Raw genomic sequence first — 20,869 nt, forward strand, 5'->3', positions numbered from 1 at the left:
TGCATGACTGGATTAAAACGCATGTTGCCCCTAGTTTTTTTTTTTTTTGTTTGTTTTTTTTTTGAATGGCCTTCTCAGGTGTTTGGACACGACTGCTCATTCCATGGTCAAAATATGGCCTTTTCTTCCACCACTTGTGATGTAGAAGGACACCACTGTGTCTGTTCGTGGGGGAAAAAAAAATCAAGTGTTCTTGGTTCAGAGATGCAAGTCGGACTCTTGCAAATGTTGATTTTTGTACATTTTTGTATTAAAAAAAAAAAGTGTATTTAAATGGCCTGTTCATATCCTCAAAACTCTACTAATTAGGCTTTTATGGAAAGCTGTTTGAGCATTTATTTCATATCCACTTTAAAAGGTCCATGTACTAGTCATGTTATTAGTAAGATAGTCATTCTGCTAGTGCACTGAATTATTTTAGTATTGCGTAGAAAGAGCGCACTAGTACGTGGATCTTAATCTGCATATTTTGGGAAACTAATTTTAAACATTGGCACCAGTTCATAAGGTTTTTATACTACTACTACTACTACTACTCTTGTTCCCACTAGTAAGACAATTATACATGCTGTTTTTCCCCCTCACTATTAGCATACTAGTTTGTAATTAAACCTCACTCAACTACTGTGCTGTGCTAGTAACGGCTACACTGAACTTGTAGTCATATCTTGCACGATTAGCCTCCTGTGCCCCACTAGTAGCACCAAAATGCCCACTAGTGTTTGTATGTCACAAGTAACATGCAGTTGTTCTACTTATTTGTAAAAGTTTCATACGGTGGTGGAAAAGACGTTGGTATGACACATGAGTGTCAACTGTCTTACTAGTGAAGTCAGGGGGCGTACTAGCCCATGGACCTTAAAGCTGGACATCAAGGATATTGAATACTTTTATTCTCAGTACACTAGAAGGATATCGAATAAATGCTCGAAGGTTTGCCATGGGCCTTGGGAGATGTTGCATTAGGGGTCTGTTGGGGCTTTGGAACGTCAGCAAAATCATTTCCAGCTGATGTGGCCATGAAGTGGTACAATGCTCAATAAAGCTTGGTATACAGTACTTACTCCAGTCCTTTTTGATCAACTTTATTTTTTCAAAAATGGGGTAGTGGGGGAAATTTTATCAATAGTTGGACAGTGTATATGTGGATAATGTGGCAATAAACTTTTTGTGGTGTAGGTTTCAGTAGTCTAAATGTAAGTGATATTAAATGTTTAAGTCGATATTGGATCACACTATTATATTTTAGAATCATATCACTGAGTCAAAATTGTCAAGCCATAATTGGGCATATACCAAAGTGTTACTGTTTTAAATTAGTCAAAATTGGGTCCGACAGTAACATTTGAGCATAATGCTAATATAGGTGTAATGTTTTACTTAAGTCATAATTGGATCAAAGCAAATCATTTTGGAATAAGGCATTACTAAAACATTTTCATAATATATGCAAAGGCATTACTAGACAAAATGTTCATAATATATGCAAATTTAATAACTAATTCATTGTTTTAGTGGAGTCAAGATACTAATTTAATAAGTACAATTAAATGTTTTAGAGTCAAAATTGGATCCAACGTTTTGGCATCTACTAAAAACGTTTTATAATAAATCCTGATTTAATAGGTGTAATACAGTGTTTAAGGGGTCAAAATAGTGTCAAACCATACCTACTGAAAAAATGCTCATTATATAGTATGTGCTCATTTATATGTAATTGTTCTTAAGGAGTCAAAATGGGGCCAATCCTTTTGGCATTACTATTTCATAACAAGTGGACAAAATTGGGTCACCCGTACGATCTTGGCATTTACTAAAAATTTTAATGCTATCTCAAGTGCAGTTCAATGTTGACTGCATGAGGTAAAATACTTTTTACTTCCAAAAAAGGTTTATTTCATGCAGATTAAATTGAGTGTAATTCACTTTGTTGAACGGAGTCAAATTTGGGTCAAATTTTGGCATTTACTGGAAAATGGTTATTTAATCAAAAATGCTAATTCGATTAATTTTAATTCACAGTTTTACTGGTGTCAAAATTGGGTCAAACCATTTGTATGCAAGCCAGAGGTGGACAGTAATGTAATTATTCCACCCAAAAAGTGATTAGTCAAACATGTATTCATCCACCTGTGTATCGTTATCAAATTATAAAAACAGAATAAAAAATGCCTATGAATTTTTTTTACGACGTGCCCGAACAAAGAGAGCCCGAAAAGTGACGTCAAAATACTTGAAATTGCTTCTAAGTCGTCTAAAGTGACCCAAAAGCGCGGCTCAACTTTACTCTAAAATGTGCTCCGGGCTCCGGTCAAACATGCCGCTTTTAGCCGACAAAAGTGTGTCTTTTCGGGGCTTTTCTTTCACCGGGGCTCGGGGCTCGGGGCTCGCCTCGTCGGCTGGCTGGGTGTCAACATCCAGTGACGGCCATGTTTGCCGGCGCCGCCGTAAACAACAAAAAAAGTGGGAGACAGACGCCTCGCTGAATGTCGGGTCATTCGGATTTCTTTCATTTACAATGTCTCTGGGAATGTCTTACAAGCCCAATGCCCACCAGCACAATCCGGGAACTTCGGCGAACCAGGGTGAGCACAAAACGTCCGAGTGGGTCCCGACGTGGTGCGGTTAAATCGACGCTTAAATTCGAGGGGTTCTCGGAGAATACCTGAAGAGAAAGCCCCGTGTGTGTGCGTGGAGTTTTTTTTGTCCGGTTACATATGTCGGGTCACATCCTGGGAGCTAGGCTAATTCGTAGCCGCCATTATTACGAATGTCGAGAAGGAGGAGGGAGAAAAAACTCGACGGACGCGGACTCGACCGGGACGAAGGCTACGGCGACGTCTCGCGCGACGTTCACCGACGTCCGGGGTCGCGCTCCCGGCCCGGGTGGGCGCCGTTTAGGCGGCGACAGTATTAAATGTATCGGTCGTGTCTCGTCGAGGAAGCCTCGCTCCGCTTCCTCCTCCATGATGCTCCCCGGCTCCGAGCTGCTTGATTGATCCACGCCGACGTGAGGTGCCTCTTTGCGGACATCTGCTGACTGAGACCCGCTACTGCAACTTTATGGAAGTAGTACTGTCATAACACTGGCACTTGAAACTTAAATCGCAAAAAATACTTTGCTCTTCAAGTTCCACGTCATTGATCAACATTAAAATACAGTAACTTAGGCCTAATTGTTAATTTAAAACGTGTTCTTTTTTCCAATAAAAAGTATATGTAATAATATTGTCAGCCATTGTTACAATGATTGTAACTTTATGTAATTTGAACATAAACACTGTGCTTAAATATAGGAAAAGGGGAAAAAAACGTATTGCATATCCAATAAATTAAAGTGTTTTGCACATAAAAGTCAAATGTAAATTGCACCCGTATGAATAATTCAAAACAAACACTTGAAATGCTAATGTTTTGAATTTAAAAGTTAAATACCAAGCTGTACTCAGGAAGTAATTCTATGTTTGTACCACTAGAGAGACCCCGCATACCTCCAGTGGTACGAGTATGAGACATTGAAAATCTGAATTAATTTTTTTAGCATCAAAATCAAACTTATTTCCCCTATGAATTTTAAAAACAAAAGCAGTGCCAAAAATGTTTTCTTTTTTTAAATTCGAAATTAGGTAGTTAATTTTTTTTAATTGGACCAGATTTTTGCGGAATATTAAAATAAATTCAGAGTAATTTATAAAAACGAAATTGTGAGACCTAAAATTTTGAAAAACACAAAATATTGAGCATAGACTTGTTTCAACAGTCAGAGTAAAAAAAAGACGTTTGAAGATACTCCCTTTTAAAAATAATTCAGAAGGTTTGAATGTGAATTTCTAGTACTAGATTTTTTTTTATCATCAAACGCTGCATTTAAATTTTTCTCCTGTCTTTGTCAATGTTGAAATAAAGTTAAGTTATAAAGTTTGATTTTGATGCGAAAAAAAACTTGAATTCTCCATTCAAAATCAATTTTAAAAACTGAATATTTAGAAATGTCACTTTTTTTAAATTCTGAATTTATTTTAACACTGAAAAAATAATTTGACAGTTTTTTAAATTTGAAATTAAACAAAAACTATTTAATTTCAACAGTTGGCAGCCTCCAGTCAGCAGCCAATCTGGCCCAGTTGCAGTCCTACAGACCTCTGCTGAGCGACTACGGACCTCCTTCTCTGGGATTTTCACAGGTAACACCAACACACAACCTTTTTGTTCCTAGTTTCCCCAAATTCATTGGACAGGTGGGGGCAAAACATACCACACTTGGAGACTCAAACTAAAAGTGTATTTTTCGACTGGAAGTTTTGGTTGGAGTTCTGAACCGTGTCCACTTTTCTCACTGCTTTAGTTTCACGTTTCTCTTGATTGACTTCTTCAGGGCTTGACTGGCAGCCAAGTGCCTCAGAACAAATACGCCGAGCTGTTGGCCATTATCGAGGAACTGGGCAAAGAAATCCGACCCACATACGCTGGCAGTAAGAGCGCCATGGAGAGGCTCAAGCGAGGTATTTATTTAGATCCAGTCCACTAGAAATCTCTATATACCGGTAGTGAATATAGTAAGGTGTGTCCGAATTCATATCCATGGGTGTAGTGACGTCATGATGTCATTCGTTTTCTCCTCTTGTTCTTGTTGGTAGGCATCATCCACGCCCGCGGCCTGGTGCGTGAGTGCTTGGCGGAGACGGAGAGGAACGCCAGGTCCTAGCGACAATCACACATTCCATGCAAGGAGACTCCACAATGTGCGTCTTTAAACAAACGAAAAGAAAAAAAAATTCTAAATTCAACTTGCATGTCATTTCCGAAGTGGAGGCAGGCATCCATCTCCATCTTGTACGAATGAGTCAAACTCTCAACTTGTTTCCCAGTGCCCACTTTTGGGTATCTTAGTTTCTTGTTTTTTTTTTTCCCTTCATTATTTTTGCATGCAAAAAGGATAAAAGTGTAGACGACACGTCTTGTACAGGGGTTAGACTTCTTTTTGATATGAGTGACTGAGTGAGTGGGTGTCAATTCATTCGTGTTCAGGTTGGTTTTGTTATCAAAAGAAAATGCTGTTACTTGCATCTTTGTATGTATTTATTACACAGTGTAATAAATTGTATTTTCCATACAGTTGTCCTGGTCACTACTTTTTGATTTCATCTCCAGAAATCTACAAAATACAACTGTGACGCTTGATGAAAGTGGAAGTGGTGTTTCAATGAACCCAACATGCATGTAGAGTGCGAGGAAAGGAGGAAGCCAAATCCCAAACAGTAATACCTGAACCGAGATTTGAACCCCAAACTCAAAACTGGGGCTGACGTGAAACCACACACTGTGCGAGCACTGTACTGCCTTGAATTCTGGATTTGCTCTCCCAACAGCCAATGGGGAAACCCAATTGACTAGATAACCAATCACATACCAAGCTTTTAATGACGCAATGAAACGTAATTTCAGCGGCCATTCAGCGCCTGGCTAGCATCTCCCTGACAAATATGGATGACAAGACGACGCAAGTAAACTGGTAAGGTTAACTCATGTAGTGTCTACTACATCTGCCCTTAAATTTGCGTAACTAATAATCTTGTTAACTGTGTTAGGATGCCTCCGAATGCATTTCAACTGAGCTTATAAATCGGTTAATGTCACCTGTCAGCGTGGCGTTAAGTGAGACTAGTTAGCTAGCTCTTAGCATGCTAGCGGAGCCCGCCGAGCTCAAGTTAACAACAAGCTTGCGACGTCACTCGACAGCTGTGACCGAATCTGGCGCACTGTGCTCGAGTGACGTCTCAACTGTCTACAGCTGGCGAGGTGACGCTTTTGGGCTGCAACGAGATGCTGTCACATGTTCCTATAATCTCATACACTAGTCTCAAGATCTATGGCCACTAAAGCAAATTATTTAATACACAGCGCGGGCGAAAAGTAGGAATACACTTTTTTAATGATCCCCCCTTACTTTAATAATGGCAAAAGATTTCAGTCAACAAAGACAATGGATTGTAAATTAGTGTTGGACAAGTACCGAAGGCAGAAAAGTAGTTTTAAGCAAAGGAAGAAAGGATGCAATGCAAAGTAAATATATGTCCAAGGGAACAAAGAAGAGAACAACAGGCCTGAAGTTGGGGAAGGAAAGAAGAAAAAAGCAGGTCGGAGGTGGAAGGAAGGGTGTAAAAAAGGCTGGCACAATGGAAGGTACTATGAACAAAAGGGGGTAAGAAAGAAAAGGGGGAGGTCAGAAAGAGAGAAGTAAAAATCAGATTTCAGGAGGAAGAAAATAATTTAGGAAGGAAGGCAGAGAAGCAGGTTTATATGCTGGAAAAACGATGTAAGGGAGCATGAATAAAAAGCGGATGTGAGAGAAAGAAAGGAAAGTGACCAAAAAGCAGGGAGGGTAGGAACAAGGGAAGGAATGAGTTAAGAAAAAATATTTTAAAAAGCACATGAGAGGAAATGTGTTTAAAAAAAAAAAGGCAGTCAAAATAGAATGCTTGGAGAGAAAGAAGGGGGTAACTAGGAAAGTAGTAGGACAGAAAGGAAGTCCAGAAGGAAAGAAGAATAAAGCTGGTCTCAGGTGGAAGCAGAGCTGGGCATTTTACTGAAAATAGTCTCCATTATTCATCACCGTCTGCAGGTACCCTTCCGTCATTCGGAAAAATAGTAACCGTCTATAGGCCGGTCCGCCTCTAGTTTACGGTCTTCTGTAAACTTTCACTAGCTAGGAGGTCAGAGCTTTTGGCCTATCCTGTATGTCACCATTTACTCCCATTTTTATCATAGAATGAATTAATTAAAGCATTAAATCTTGCTTGGTTGGTTGCCACACAAAATGAAAAAACATCTTCAAACTTTATTACAGCGTGGCTCACATCCCAAAAATGTGTTGTTGTTTTTTTTTTTTTGTAGCTGTCAGAGTTCCCCCGACCTCTGCACGGGCCCTTAAACATGTCCACAGATGACAGCGTCTCTGAGGACGTGTCCAGCTCAGGGCCCCGGAGTCACTGCCGGGCCAGCGGCGATGGCGGTGGCAAGGAGAGCGAGGTGTCCCCGTTGTCCTCCGAGGCCACCACGGCCTCGGGGTTGGGGGTCTCCGAGGGCAGACGTTCGGACTCCCAGACCACAGGGGTCACCGTGGCCAACCAGACTGTCAAGGGCACACCAGCGTGCAATAAGATCAGGTGCGGCATTTGCCCATTTTGGCAAGCTTTTCTATACTCAATCGCAAGTCAAATCACCCCTGGAAGCCAGTTTCATCTTGCAACATGAAATTTGGTAGGCATGTCTGTCATGAGTAGACCCCCCCAAAAAGTCTCAAGAAGCCTAGCTCGAAAAGACACTGGAAGTTTGCCATGTTGTTTGAAAGTGACAATTTTCGGGTCATGTTGGGCATTTCTGGGACCTCAGAATTTTGGCAAAATTCAACTCCACCGCCAGTTTCACTTGGCAACATGTAATTTGGTAAGCATGTTCCTTATGAGTAGTACAAAAGCATCTCAAGACCCTGCAAGTCAGCCGTTTGGTTAAGAGCAGCCATTTTAGAATAATTATTCTTAGGTTCCCCAGATTTATGGGAAAATTCAGCCCCCAAAGCCACTTTCGACTAGCAACATCAAATTTGGAAAGTCTGTCAGTCTTGAGTCGACCCACAAAAAAAGTCAAGAAGCCACGCGTGAAAAGACTTTGGTCCACGCAGTTCCAAGCAACCATCTTTTGGGCCCCCCAGATTGGTGGAAAAGTTCAGCCCCTGAAGCCTGTTTCACCTAGCAACATGAAATTTGGTAAGCACGTCTGTCATGAGTATACCCACAAAAAAAGCCTCAAGACGCCACACAAAAAGACACACAAAGCCTGCTATTTTGGTTTGAAGCAGTGGTTTCATGTAGCAAACGGGAACTAGCTTCAGGGGATGAATTTTCCAAAGCAAGCCAAACTAATGAGATGTCATAATACATAAACAAAATATTTGGTACGTTTCAGGGGTCTTTGTCTGAGCACAGAGGATGACGCGTTCACGCCAAGCAAAAACCTCCCGTTCATCAACCCGAGCTCTCTGGAGACCCTTCGAGCGCTGGTGGAGGAAATACGCAGCGGTGGTGAGACAGACCCGCAGGTCTGGAAGGACTGCGAGGTGCGACAGCGCGAGCCGACTCGTCACTCCATAAACCAACGTCTCGTTTGAGCGCTGTGATATTTTTTTTTCCTACCCCCGTTTACCTCAGGGCCGATGGCTGCATCTCTTCCAGCTGGTGGAGAAACAATACCAGGAGCAAATACTTGCACAGCAAGAACAGTACCAGTGCCAAATACAGGTACCCCATCACCCAAACCCAGAAGAAACCCTTCCGGGTGCGTTATTATTATTAAGATTCATGTGATATATGTTGTATTAGTTCAGTCCTTTTTTTTCCCCCTTTGAAAACTGTGCAATCAAAATGTGCTGATTCATTTAAAAAAAATTCAAAATTCATATATCTCATTTGATGACTTATAAATAATAAAATATAAAAACATTAGGGCCATAAACAGTTTTACATATATGTTATAAATTTTTTATTGGTTATATTATTTGCTATAAATAATATAATTAAAATAACATTGATAATACCAACAATTTTTCATGTCCATTAAATAATTATATAAATGGTTAGTTGTTTTATTATGAAAGATATAGAATATATTAGTAAATTAGTTTATATATACATTTACTTACATAAGCAATTCTCCTTTAACATTTTGAATATTATTTATGTAAATATAAAAATTAAACTATTCTATCGGTATATTTATCACTGTTTATTTTACAAAGTAATTGGTTAAATATAATTACATTCATTAAAAATAGCACAATTAAACAAATGTAAATTATTGTATCATTAGTGTTTTATGCATTTAAGATATAACTGATTAATTATTATAAAATACATTCTAAATAAAATAAACCTGAGAAACTTTTTTTACTAAAATGAACAGGTTTATACATCTTGCATTTATTTATTTAAATAAATAATTTATTAATGAAATATGACTAAATTATAACAGATACAATTTTTAAGAATGGAATGTTGTTTGTTTTTTTGTTTTATTAAAATCAACTCTTCACGTTTAACATGTATTTATTGCTGTTAAGAAAGAACTGGTTAATCATAATTAAATTGATTCTAAATCCAAATTATGATTTTTTTTTTTTTTAAACAATTGTAATAAACTATTTAACATTACAACTTTATTTTTCCAGTTAATTCAGGACGAGATCAAAGCGCTGGTTCAGCTCCAGAACCGACCGCCACATGCAGACTTTACCCACTCCGCCGTCATCCAAACCAGCGAGGACACCACCACCACCAAGGACTTCCTGTTGCCACTCATGGCAGGCGACTGCGCTTTTCATGCTCCCGCGCCCAGTGACAGCGACAGCCTGGCTGCCCCCGCCGCCCTCTCCCCGTTCAGCTCTCCCTCACCGCCGCACAGGTCCGACGGCACCAACCTGCCAGCTGATGAGCGGGCCACCACGGGGCTCAGCAGCGGCTACGGCACGCTGTCTGCCTGGGAGACGCAAGAGCACCGGTGGTCGGAAGGCACCGATGCCGCTGCCATGACGCAGGACGATGCCAAGATTCATGACGGGGAGGAGCCATCATCAGCCAAACAGCAAAAAACATTGGGGTGGGTCCCGCTTCTTTAGTCGACTACAGCAAGCTAAGAGTTGTACAATTTCATATTTTTATAATTCAACACTGTTATGAAAGTCAAGTCAATGTCGACAAGTCGCTGATGACGTCATTGATATTTTTTCAGTACAGTGAACCTGCCACGTATAATTGACAACACCCCCAAAAGGCATTTGAAATTGTATATACTGTAGCGTTCACGAGATGGCAGTAAGGCACTTAAAACAGATGAACATACACTTTTAAATAAAATGCACCACCATTTTTCAAGAATAAAGCCATATTTTAAGCAAGAAAAAATTATAGATGAGAAAATGTTCTATCTTTTTATAATTCGTATCTGAAAAGTGAACCTTTTTATGAGAAAAAATCATAATTTGAATGAGAAAAATATTAATATACATTATCATTGGGAAAAAAATCTTGTATAATCTTATAAGCCATACATTTTAAATGAAAAAGTTAGTCATTTTATAGAATTAAAAAGAAGAAGAAAAATATGGCAGAAAAAATGTTTTTTGGTTAACCAACTTGTACCGGTACATAGAAAAACACATTTTTTTATTAAACATTTTTACAGAAATAAGTGATGAGGAAAAAATAAGAATTTATACATAAATCAATCACAATTTTTCCTGGAAAAAAGTAATTGTATCAGTACAAAATGTCCTTACATGATGTCGACTTGCAGTAATGTTTGCTGGTTTGAACGTGGCTTTCGACACACACAAATGTTCTATCTTTACAAACTTTTGCCTTTTTTGTATTGCGCTATTTGTACAGTCAGGTTCTGACCTCCTGGGCTTTGAGGCAGAAACTGCGATCCAAGAAGCTCAAGACGGGAGCGTCCCGAATTCCCGAGTATGAGGAGCTCCCACGCAGCCTGGCGGATTCGGATATCGGCCCGCCGGAGACCGCCACCTCCCAGCATCACACAGCCGCTTCACCGTTTGTCTCTTCTACGATGAGGAGGAGTGACAGCCTCTTGTCTGAGGCCTCAGGTGACATGTTATTTATATCACGGCTTCTCTTATTTTTTTTTAGGAACGTCTTGCAAGGACCCACGCGTAATCCTAATGCTCAGTATACCCCAAATGCCATTGGAATTTTAAAAAGTTGCATATTTTTGAGGACGGGTAAAAAAAGGCAAAATGTTATGATACCAAATTAATTGTTGTTGTTGCATTTGTATTTTTTGAAGAAAAAGAAATCATAACCATAACTAAGATTTTTTTTTTATTGCCAAGATGAAGTCGAAAGCGAATGTAATGAGGGAATACTGTCATTTTTGGTGGATTTAATCAAATACAACCTTATTCTTATGATAGATACTATGCCTTGTAATTCTGAAGAAAAGAGGCCTGCCAACATGAAAATTATAACGTAGGGAGGACTAGTTGGCTTACTATATTTGTGTTATTGGTGCACCATATATAGAAAGGGAAGCACTGATTTCGATGAACTGTTGTCATGTTGAAGAATCCGTCATTGTTGTTCTTTCTCCTGTCAGGCCTGACCTACTGGCGTCTGAATGAGTGCGACCTCTATCACCGTCTGCCTGACACCCTTGACCGCAACGGCAGCGGTGCCGCTTTCTTCCTGCAAGAAGCTCCCGCGGATCAGGTGACAACACACATTTGCAGCCATAGCATTTGAGCCAATCAGAAGCCAGATGAAAGGAATTTGTGGAAAATGCACAATGGTAATTTGAAACAAAGTCGAAACAAATTTAAAGGCATTGTATTTAAATCTAAATCGGGTCAAAACATGCTATTAAGGTTTAAAAAAAAAAAATCCTGAAAAAAGTCAGAATTTTAAAAGAATGAAGTCTTAATTTTTTGTTTTATTTAGAAAACAAAAAAAGAAATCACTATTTTTATCCAGGGATAGTCAGAATTTTATGAAAGAAGTGTATAAAGTCAGTAATATTTGTGAAAGTTTTCATTTGACATCAATAGTCATTTTATGAGGGAAAAAAACGTTAATCATGTAAGAATAAAGCTTAATTTGGCAAGAAAAGTTATAATTGTATGATTAAAAACAGATATTCATTTTACTAAAATCAAGTCATAATTTTTAGATGGATAAGTCTTAATTTTCTTACATAAAAAATATATTTTATGAGGGATAATAGCAGTAATTTTACAAGCGTCAAGTTGCAATTTAATGAGTTGTTTCAAGTGTGTACAAATATTTGTTTTTAGAAATGATAGAATAGAATATTCAAAAATCGAAATTATACAACAGTACTAAATTTTACAAATGAAATAAAATGAAGTTGTAATTTCAAGTTAAGATATATAACATAATATATTAAAAAAGTTAATATTATTTTAAAAACAAAAAAAAGATGTAATTTTATAAGAATCAAGTGATAGTTGTTATAAAAATAGTCACAGTTTTACCACAGTCGAAAAAAACCACAAATGTGCTCAAGAAAAAAAACAACATTTTTCTACAAGGCTACAATCATAATTTCAAAAATAAAATAAAATCACTGTCTCCTGTAGGCTGAGGACCTTGGTCTTTCTCTGCGAGAGATCTACCATCAAAAGCACAGGACGGGCGTTAAACGTTCCGAGTGGGAACGCTCCGGGACTTCCTCTCCATTGTCGCTGCAGGTAGGTCACATGACACTTGCTTGCGTGTGATTGGTCCAGTCTTCAAACCGCTCCTCTATGTTTCCTACTTGACTGTTTTTTTTTATGGTTGTTTTACTTTCTACTTCTGCTTTTACTTTCACAGCCATTGCCTATGGAGGCATCGCAGCCTTTCTGTACAACGCCTTTGAGTCTAGACGGCAGCTCCGATGCATCCCAGGAAGTCCCATCAACCCCGCGGACGAAGACCGGCGAGGAGGAGAATGTCACCCGTGCCCGTGGTACCACTCTGAGGCCTGGTTCTCTAGAAGATCCCGTTGTCCTCTCCCTGTGAGTCCTAAAAGGAATGTGCCGCTTAATGTCTTTTTGTCTAATGACTTCACACTTGCGGCCAGCGTCTCACTTAGGAAAAATGCTTACTTTGTCAAAGACACGAAAAGATTTTTTTCATGCTTGTATAATGTTTAATTACTTTACTTCGGTTTCATTTGGCATTTTCTGAAGCTACTTTACACAACCACTTGAAGTACAGAATTTTTTTTCCCCCCACATCTCCTCCTGTCCAGGCTGCGACGGAACCTAAGAGAGAAGCACTCGCGACACGTGGCCGACCTGAAGGCTTATTACGAGTGCGAGATTCAAGTCTTGCGAGACAAATTGGAGCTCAAAGATCTCCCCGGAGACTTGGAGAGGAGCAACCGGATGCTTTCAGAGAGGTGTGTCTGCTTCTTGAAAAATTCAGCCCATGAAACCAGTTTCACTTATGCCATATGAAATTTAATAGCCATCTCCATCTTGAGTAGACCCTCAAAAAACTCTCAAGAAGCCATGCCTGAAAGGACCCAGAAATTGAGCCATTTTGGTTCAAAGCAACCATTTTAGGGTTAACGGCACCCTCAGGCCTAATTCTAGATACTTGGAAAGGAGCAACCAGATGCGTGTAGTATCATTTGAAAAATTCAGCCCCTAAAGACAGTTTCACATAGCAGCATTAAATTTGGTTGGAATGTCTGTCATGAGTAGGCCCACAAAAAAAGCCTCAAGAGGCCATCCCTTAAAGCAAACCATTTTAGGGTCTGCACTACCAGATCCTGTTAAATCTTTTTTTTTTTAATGGTTTCCAGGTGTCAACATCTGGAGAAAGCCCTGGCTGAAGCGGGCCGACGTATCGACCAGTTGGAGGAAACCAACGCCATGCTGGAGAAACAGCTGGTAGTCCATTCATTGTGGGAATGCTTTTCAGCACAGTCACACATATTATTATTATTATTGTATTATTATTGTACACCGAGAAAACATCTTTTTGATTATTTTTTTATCCTTCTAATTCTTCCACATTTCTCAACCGATTTGGACTATTCCAACATCAAAATGAATGAGTTCGATGTTTGTAACAGTGGTGGGAGTAGTAGTAGGCTTTCCGCTGCGTGGTTTGTCAAGAACAGGTCCTGTTTCGAGAAACTTGCCATGCCTGCTCCAATGTCAGTTGGCGAATAATGGGCGAGGGAATGATATGCTTAGAAAAAGTGCAAAGGCTAAGAAAAGAAAAAGACTAAGCTGTCAAATGCGAACGGCCTCATGTCTGTCTGAAGGATACCTGAAACAAAATAGAGGAATGAATAGCGTGTTTTGAAACACCCTGTGCCTGGCAAGGTTTGAAATCCACATCAATTACCGGATTCATACAGTGAACACAAATGAAAAAGGTCTTAGCACGTCTTCAATGTCATGTTTAGGCCGAGTGGCCCGAGCGCTACGCGGTGGCGGGCGCCACCGTCAAGTCGCTACGTCAGCGTGTGGAGGACGCCAAGCGATCGGCCAGGGAGAAGGCAGCGGCCGTGACCAAGGCCCGAAAGCAGGTCGACGATAGCGAGGCCAGGAGGGAACGGGAAGTTCAGGCCAAGAAAGAGGTGAGGCAGGCACCAGGAAAGTCAAAGGTCCACTGATGTCCACTGATGTCCACTGACCAACGTCGGTTTTTTCTTTTCTTTTTTCCCTTCCAGCTTCTTGCACAATACAACTGTGTGCTGAAGGACAACGACAGACTAAAAGTAAGCAACGTAAAAACATATTTATGTAGTATAGATATTTTATACAAGTGTTACACTATAATACAATATGGAATTTATTAATACTGTAATAATTAAAAACAATGAATGAATTATAATTATTCTTCTGAATGAATTAATAATTATTATTCTACTTAAATATTAATGATTTTGTTTATAATTTGCATCCTATTACTTCAGTTCATGTTATGAAGTCATAAATACAGATTAAATTATGTATTTAAAGATAATACAGTCCTGTAATCCCTTATATTATTTATTATAATCTGTTCAAATTTGAAAATCGTTTTAATTTGGTGCTATTTTGTACTGGTAAAAAAATTCTCAAAAAAGATGTAATATAAAATTGATACTGCAGTAAATGTAATTTGTGCATTGCTTTAATTCGATGCTTTAATTTATGTTTAAATTATGTATCATTATGAAAAAAGAGTCAAAATAACAACAAACAAATACTGTTGTTACTCACTGTGGTGACCCCTGATGTTTTCATTTTTTTTCCATTCCTTTTTTTGACAGAGTAACTTGTTGTCAAAGGAGGACAAACTTAACCAAGCCAACGATCTCATTTCAGACCTGAAAAGGTGATTTTCATTATTGCTCCAATAATTAAAAAAGAAAAAGCATGAATATTGCCTTTTTTATTGTTGTATCATCTCCGTTCAGGGCCATTTCTAAGCTGGAGTCTCAAGTACGGCAATTGGAGCATGAGAACCAGGCCAGGATCCGCCATATCCCCTACGCTGCCCCGCAGCCATCTGGAGCCGGGTGAGTGGCTAGTGAAATCTATTGTTCAAACATGCCCAAAGTTCAAAGAAAAAGAAGTATACTTTATTATTATTGTTATTGTTATTATTATTAATATTGTTAATATTATTTCATAACGAAACAAATGTCAAAACCTTTTTTAACACCCCTGTTTTATTGTGGCTCAAATTGACCCATTTAGAAAATCTAGGGAGGAAAAAAAGGATTAAACTATATGTCTGTGGGCCATTTTTTAAATGTTCATTTCTTAGTATTGAAAACATGTGATTTTTTTTTTTTTTTTTTTTTTTTTTTTTTTTAATGATGAAACATTAGAGCATTTTTAGTACAGTAAATGATCACAACAGGAAGGTAAAGTCCCAAACATCTGTTTGCGGAAAAAAGTTAACATTTTCATACCAATAATGATGATAAATTGTTGAACTAGCAAATTTAATTTTATTGAACAACATATGAATTTGCAAACTTGAGAAATACAATAACTATCATACAAGATAGCAGTGTAAAAAAATCTGCGATGTTGCAAGTCCGCGAAAGTTGAACCGCGATATAGCGAGGGAACATTGTACATCTTTACTTGTGGAGGAGCGCCGCCATGATGTATTCAACATATCCCACAGTCTTTTCCACCATCCTGACCTGCTGCACTCACCCAGCAGAGTCAATGCAGAGCCGGACATCACCCGCAGGAGGTCACCCCGTCTGGAAGTCCAACAGCTGGCCGCCGCCACAACGTCTGTGTTCCCGTCCGAAACCTCGATGAGGCAAGTTCGACTCTTAAAAATGGAGCGGGCTATCTTTTTGCCTCTTTAAGGGCACTGTACTTCAGTGGTTGAACCGCACATGGGGTTAAGATACTGTAATGCAGTGTTTTTCAAACTGTGTGCCGCAAGATATTGACAGGTGTGCTGTGGGAAATTATCTCATTTGTGTGCCTGTGCGCTCTAGCGCCCTGCAGCGTAATCAAGTCTTTACTACATTGTACTACTCTTCCATACCAGCAGGTGGCAGCAGCAGCAAGTAGCTAATTGTCTTTTAGAGTCAAGCGAATTAGTGATGCATGTTTATCCAAACAGGCCCATGTTTCACACTGAGTATCAATATGAAACATTATAAAATAAAAATTTGGAAATATTTAATTCCTATTCAAGACGTTACAATCTAACGTCATTCTTCAATGTTAAAAAATGCTTATATAAACAATATAACACTTATATTGTTAAATTAAGCTTTTTTTTTTTCACAATTTCAGCTGCTGGTGTGCCGCGGGATTTTTTTCAATGAAATAAATGTTCCTTGACTCAAAAAGGTTTGAAAACCACTGCCGAAATGGGTTAGCCTAACTTTTTACCAGTGGCTTGTCGCGTTATAGTTGCTAGTGCTAATACTAGTAAAGCCTATAGATGCTACTAGCGTTGTCTAACTCACGAATAGCGTTAACATTGGCTGTTAGTGGGCTAGCCTGGCTCTTTACTAACCGCTAGTATTACATTTGCTCGTAATAGGATAGCCTAGCTATTTAGCGGTGGCTACCAGTTAATGTCATTCGCTGCTAATAGCCTAGCATAACACTTGACCAGCTGCTAGTTGTTAGATTTGTTATTACAAGCTTAGTCTAGCTCTTAACTGGTGGTTAGTGGGCTTAATATCGTTTGATACTGCAAGCCTAGCCTAACTTGCAATTAGCATTCATGACATTTGCCACGGGCGGCACGGTGGTCGACTGGTTAGCACGTCCGCCTCACAGTTCAGAGGTCGTGGGTTCGATCCCGGCTCCGGCCTCCCTGTGTGGAGTTTGCATGTTCTCCCCGTGCCTGCGTGGGTTTTCTCCGGGCACTCCGGTTTCCTCCCACATTCCAAAAACATGCATGGTAAGTTGATTGGATACTCTAAATTGCCCCTAGGTGTGATTGTGAGTGCGGATGTTTGTCTCTGTGTGCCCTGCGATTGGCTGGCAACCAGTTCAGGGTGTCCCCCGCCTACTGCCCAAAGACAGCTGGGATAGGCTCCAGCACGCCCCGCGACCCTTGTGAGGAGAAGCGGTACAGATAATGGATGGATGGACATTTGCCACTATTAGCGTAGGCTAACTCAACCAGTGGCAAGCGGCATAATCTATATTTGCTTACTATGATTGCAGTTTAGATGTATGGGGCTTACAAATATAAATCCAAGTACTTTATCCATACTCATTTCCATTCTGGTTCTGCAGGTGCACAGGCCCCCGAGACCCTGACCAGACGGCGTCCACATCCAGACTCCGGGAGGAGGGTGCTGGCCTCTTGACGCCCATCATGAGGGCGCTGATCGAGATGGAGGAGACCCGAACCACAGAGAGCAGAGCCCCCTGTAAGAACGTTTACATGTTAGTGTACCCGCCCCTTTTTACACGTATCCTTGCTTGCAGGGCTGGCCAATCATAGGCCATCATTGGGTGGCGTAGGAGGCCCGCTCAGAAGTCAGAGGAGTTTGTCTCCGGACGGCCATCGGTCGTCCTCGCTCCCTCCGCCAGGACTACAGAGCACCATTGCAACCACGCCCAGTACGTACTTATGTTGATTTGTGTATTATGTTTGTGTACAATATACCATTATATTATTTCTAGTCTTTGGGTTATTTCTATTGCACAAGTGCTGCAGAATTTCATTGACTGTGTGGATTATTTCTAGACATTCTGTTAATTTCTACTCTGTTCTCTGTCAGCCAAGAGAGAGACATTACTTGCCCCGTTGCCAGCCAAGGGCAGCCCCAAGCGATGCCCCTCCGAGAACTACTCCACCGCCTTTGGTCACATGATGCCGCGGGAGGAGCATCTCAGCAAGAGGTCAGTCCAAGATTTACAGGCAATAGAGAAAGTCTCCACACCCCCTTTTCAAATTCCAGGTTTTTGTGGTATTAAAAAATGGGACCATTAATGCGACCTATAAATCAAATAGGAAAGAAAGCAAATCTTTGAAAAAATAAACTGGAATAATGTTTCCAGAAGTCTGCACACCCTCTTCTACCTTGACTGCTATTTGGAACTGTTCATGTACCCTTCCATCTTTACTAAGGCCGCGGTTCCAGCTGGAGAAAAACAACCTAAGCCTTATTCCCATTTTCAATTTGCAGGCGTGACGCACACACCGACCACACCAGGCGCCACTCGTTCCACAGCGGCAGTCCTAGGAAGAAACTACACTTTGGGTCAGCTGACCACCATGGTAAGAAAGTGGACTGAAATAACTAAATAGTGTTCATGAGACTAAGATGGGTCCAACCCCCCCACGTACCTCTGTGCAGACGCTGCTGCCTTCTTGGAACCACCCGTCTGTGGCGATGCACAGCTGGCGTGTGAAGACGGAGGAGGAAGCCCGGGAGGATACCTGGCCTCCGACAACAAAGTTCTGTCACTTGAGGAGGCCGAAAGGCGTTTTGATGAGCTCTCACGGGAGAAACTCGAGGCCAGTTCAACACATCCCCACCACTGTTTGTCTTTGCGTGTGCGCGTGTGTTTGTTTTGGTGTATGCTGTGGGCACGTGTGTATGTCTTGCTATATGTGTCTGTCAGAAAATTGGATTTGTCTGTCTTTGTGTCACTTTCTGTCATAGTGAGTGTGTGTGTGTTTTGTCTTTTGAAGAAAAAATTTCCTTTCAGCCATCATACACAAAAATGCAAACAAATTAAATTGTGTATATGTTTAAAATGAAAGGGCAGAAGCAAATCTTATGAAATTAAGTCCTCCCACAATGCCGTTGTGCTGTTAATAGTAAATGATAATATATTATAAATGAATAACTAAATGCTTGATTTTTTTTTTAAATTATTATTGAGGTTGGTGCAAATGTTTATAATTCAGTTTTATGGCTATTTCATACATCTAGTGTGATTAAAAAAACAAAAATCCAATATCTGAGATTTCAATATTGGCATTTGAAAATGAAAATTTTGGATCAGAGTACATATTTTCCCAGTGGGGATTTCTTAATTTTAGATTTGAAAAGTGTGATTTAATATTCTGAAATATTGATCTGTTCATTCCACAATGTTGTACCTTTCATTGAAATGCGGTGCATTTTCATGTTGTTCTCACATGCACCCTTTCTCTTTGTGTGTGTGTTTGTCTGTCTGTTACGCTTTGTGTGTGTGCGTATTGCAGATCGAGGCAGCTCTGAGCCGCATGCCGCCGTCGTCATCAGGTGGTCGAGTGAGCAGGAAGACCAGGTTGGACCAGGTGAGTGACACTAAGAAAGATGCTACATTAGTTGCACATGCTCCTTGGCGGAGGGTAACACACTCTGGGCACCTGTGTGGGTGTGTGTGTGTTAGGTGGCCTTAGAGGAGCGTCTGGAGCATCTGAACCGAGACCTTGGGTCCATCCGCATGACACTCAAGAGGTTCCACGTCCTGCGCTCCTCCGCCAGCATAGCGTAGCAGCATGCTAATGTTTGCATGGCCATGCTACCATTTTTTTTTTTAACATATTACCAACCACTCAGGGATACTTTTTATACGTCTTTTCTGGAAGTCTATATTTTTAATACCACACAGATTTGTAGATTAATTTTGTTTTTACCTCAAAGGACATGTACATTTCTGATAGATCAACTTTTCACACAGCCGCAATAATGTTTTCATGCTCTTGTTTACATCGATTCACGTTTGAAGGAAATACTTTTGTTACTTGACATTACAACTTTTTTCATTTTTTTTTACCCACATTATTATTTTTTTTTTATTATCTTTTGCAGCAGCAGAACCAGAGCTGGCACAATCATCTCTACACTCAGACTTTTTCCTTCTTTTTTTTTTTTTTATGCCTATCCAAATCCTCCATGGAATTATTACTGAATATGATCCTCATTGCACAATAAATTCAGCCTATTTTCTATTATGAATAAGTGTCTTCCGCTACTTCAGAGTAACTATAGCGTAACGACAAGCCACTATCTGTACAACAGAGAAAGGGGAACTATACAGAAAGTCATTTTACTTACAAACAAATAAAGATCCCCCCCCCAAAAAAAACCCATCAACAACAGTATAGTGATACAGCGATTGCAAAATAATGAACAAATCAGGAAAACGTGATACAGTTGAACCCTGCTATTTGTAGAGTATAAGGGACTGGGCTTGGCCACCAATATTGAAAATCCGCATATAAATGACAGCCATTGAAATACATGGGGGGGGGGGGGGGGGGATTAAATTCTTCAGTCACTTCAGCAGCAAGACTTATCGTCACCGAGCTTAGGGTGTCCCAGTGCCATCAGCAGGTTGCAATGTTGTGAATGTTGCTGTTCAGTTCCTTTTTAGAGAACAACAACACAGTATTGAGAAAGATACCATTATGTTTCTCCAGTGGTGGGGGATGCATTTGCTACCTGGGCCAACCTTACCCGTCGTAATCCACCTTTTAATACCATCATGCCGCTATTATAGAAAACAATGCTATTCAAAAAGGCCATGTAACGTCACATAACTCTTAAATCTGAGTAATTTGCTCTCCTAAATATCACCATAATGACACATTAAAATACATGAGCAAAGTAGACCTAAGTGTTCATCAAAAAACGGACAGGTGCAATTCCCAAACAACATATTTAATATTATTGTAAGCCATTGGAGAATTTTCCACAGTTTGAACATTACCACTGTGTTTAAAGGTAAGAAAATAAAAAAGATAGCAATCATGATTCGAGTCAAATGTAATAATGTAAACGTAAGAGTTTAGACAACTGAGCTGTACTTCCGGTCGTGTGGTACACACACCATATTTTGTCACAATATTTAACA

General features: G+C 39.9%; 2 protein-coding genes across 4 annotated transcripts; both read left to right on the forward strand.

Moving 5' to 3' along the window:
* The first annotated feature begins 2,235 nt into the window (after positions 1-2,235).
* On the forward strand, positions 2,236-5,111 carry cdk2ap1 (cyclin dependent kinase 2 associated protein 1). Its single transcript, XM_086053885.1, has 4 exons — positions 2,236-2,585; positions 4,090-4,184; positions 4,376-4,502; positions 4,638-5,111. Exons 1-4 carry the CDS (start codon positions 2,294-2,296, stop codon positions 4,703-4,705), a joined length of 582 nt encoding a protein of 193 aa, XP_085910011.1. The 5' UTR covers positions 2,236-2,293; the 3' UTR covers positions 4,706-5,111.
* Positions 5,112-5,452: 341 nt separating this feature from the next.
* mphosph9 (M-phase phosphoprotein 9) lies at positions 5,453-19,974 on the forward strand. 3 transcript variants are annotated; one of them, XM_086054469.1, is made up of 23 exons: positions 5,453-5,512; positions 6,895-7,166; positions 7,966-8,116; positions 8,208-8,297; positions 9,224-9,651; positions 10,440-10,657; positions 11,167-11,279; positions 12,167-12,277; positions 12,402-12,586; positions 12,823-12,972; positions 13,381-13,468; positions 13,993-14,166; positions 14,260-14,307; positions 14,845-14,909; positions 14,992-15,093; positions 15,714-15,857; positions 17,306-17,442; positions 17,501-17,635; positions 17,797-17,917; positions 18,205-18,296; positions 18,376-18,536; positions 19,233-19,307; positions 19,403-19,974. In XM_086054469.1, exons 2-23 carry the CDS (start codon positions 6,934-6,936, stop codon positions 19,505-19,507), a joined length of 3,126 nt encoding a protein of 1,041 aa, XP_085910595.1. In that variant the 5' UTR covers positions 5,453-5,512; positions 6,895-6,933; the 3' UTR covers positions 19,508-19,974. The 3 variants fall into 3 exon arrangements, with proteins under 3 accessions (XP_085910595.1, XP_085910596.1, XP_085910597.1); XM_086054470.1 differs by having other exon boundaries at positions 15,750-15,857; XM_086054471.1 differs by having other exon boundaries at positions 15,753-15,857.
* The last annotated feature ends 895 nt before the right edge of the window (positions 19,975-20,869 follow it).

This window comes from Filicampus tigris, chromosome 15, assembly GCF_054856515.1.
Source record: "Filicampus tigris isolate MCC_2025a chromosome 15, RoL_Ftig_1.0, whole genome shotgun sequence".
Classification (NCBI taxonomy): domain Eukaryota; kingdom Metazoa; phylum Chordata; class Actinopteri; order Syngnathiformes; family Syngnathidae; genus Filicampus; species Filicampus tigris.

Coding starts and splice junctions, on each gene's coding strand:
- cdk2ap1 (XM_086053885.1), top strand. CDS start 2,294: ATGTGCTCCGGGCTCCGGTCAAACATGCCGCTTTTAGCCGACAAAAGT. Junction 2,586..4,089: donor GGGAACTTCGGCGAACCAGG/GTGAGCACAAAA, acceptor TAATTTCAACAG/TTGGCAGCCTCCAGTCAGCA. Junction 4,185..4,375: donor CTTCTCTGGGATTTTCACAG/GTAACACCAACA, acceptor TGACTTCTTCAG/GGCTTGACTGGCAGCCAAGT.
- mphosph9 (XM_086054469.1), top strand. CDS start 6,934: ATGTCCACAGATGACAGCGTCTCTGAGGACGTGTCCAGCTCAGGGCCC. Junction 8,117..8,207: donor AGGTCTGGAAGGACTGCGAG/GTGCGACAGCGC, acceptor CGTTTACCTCAG/GGCCGATGGCTGCATCTCTT. Junction 8,298..9,223: donor AGTACCAGTGCCAAATACAG/GTACCCCATCAC, acceptor TTATTTTTCCAG/TTAATTCAGGACGAGATCAA.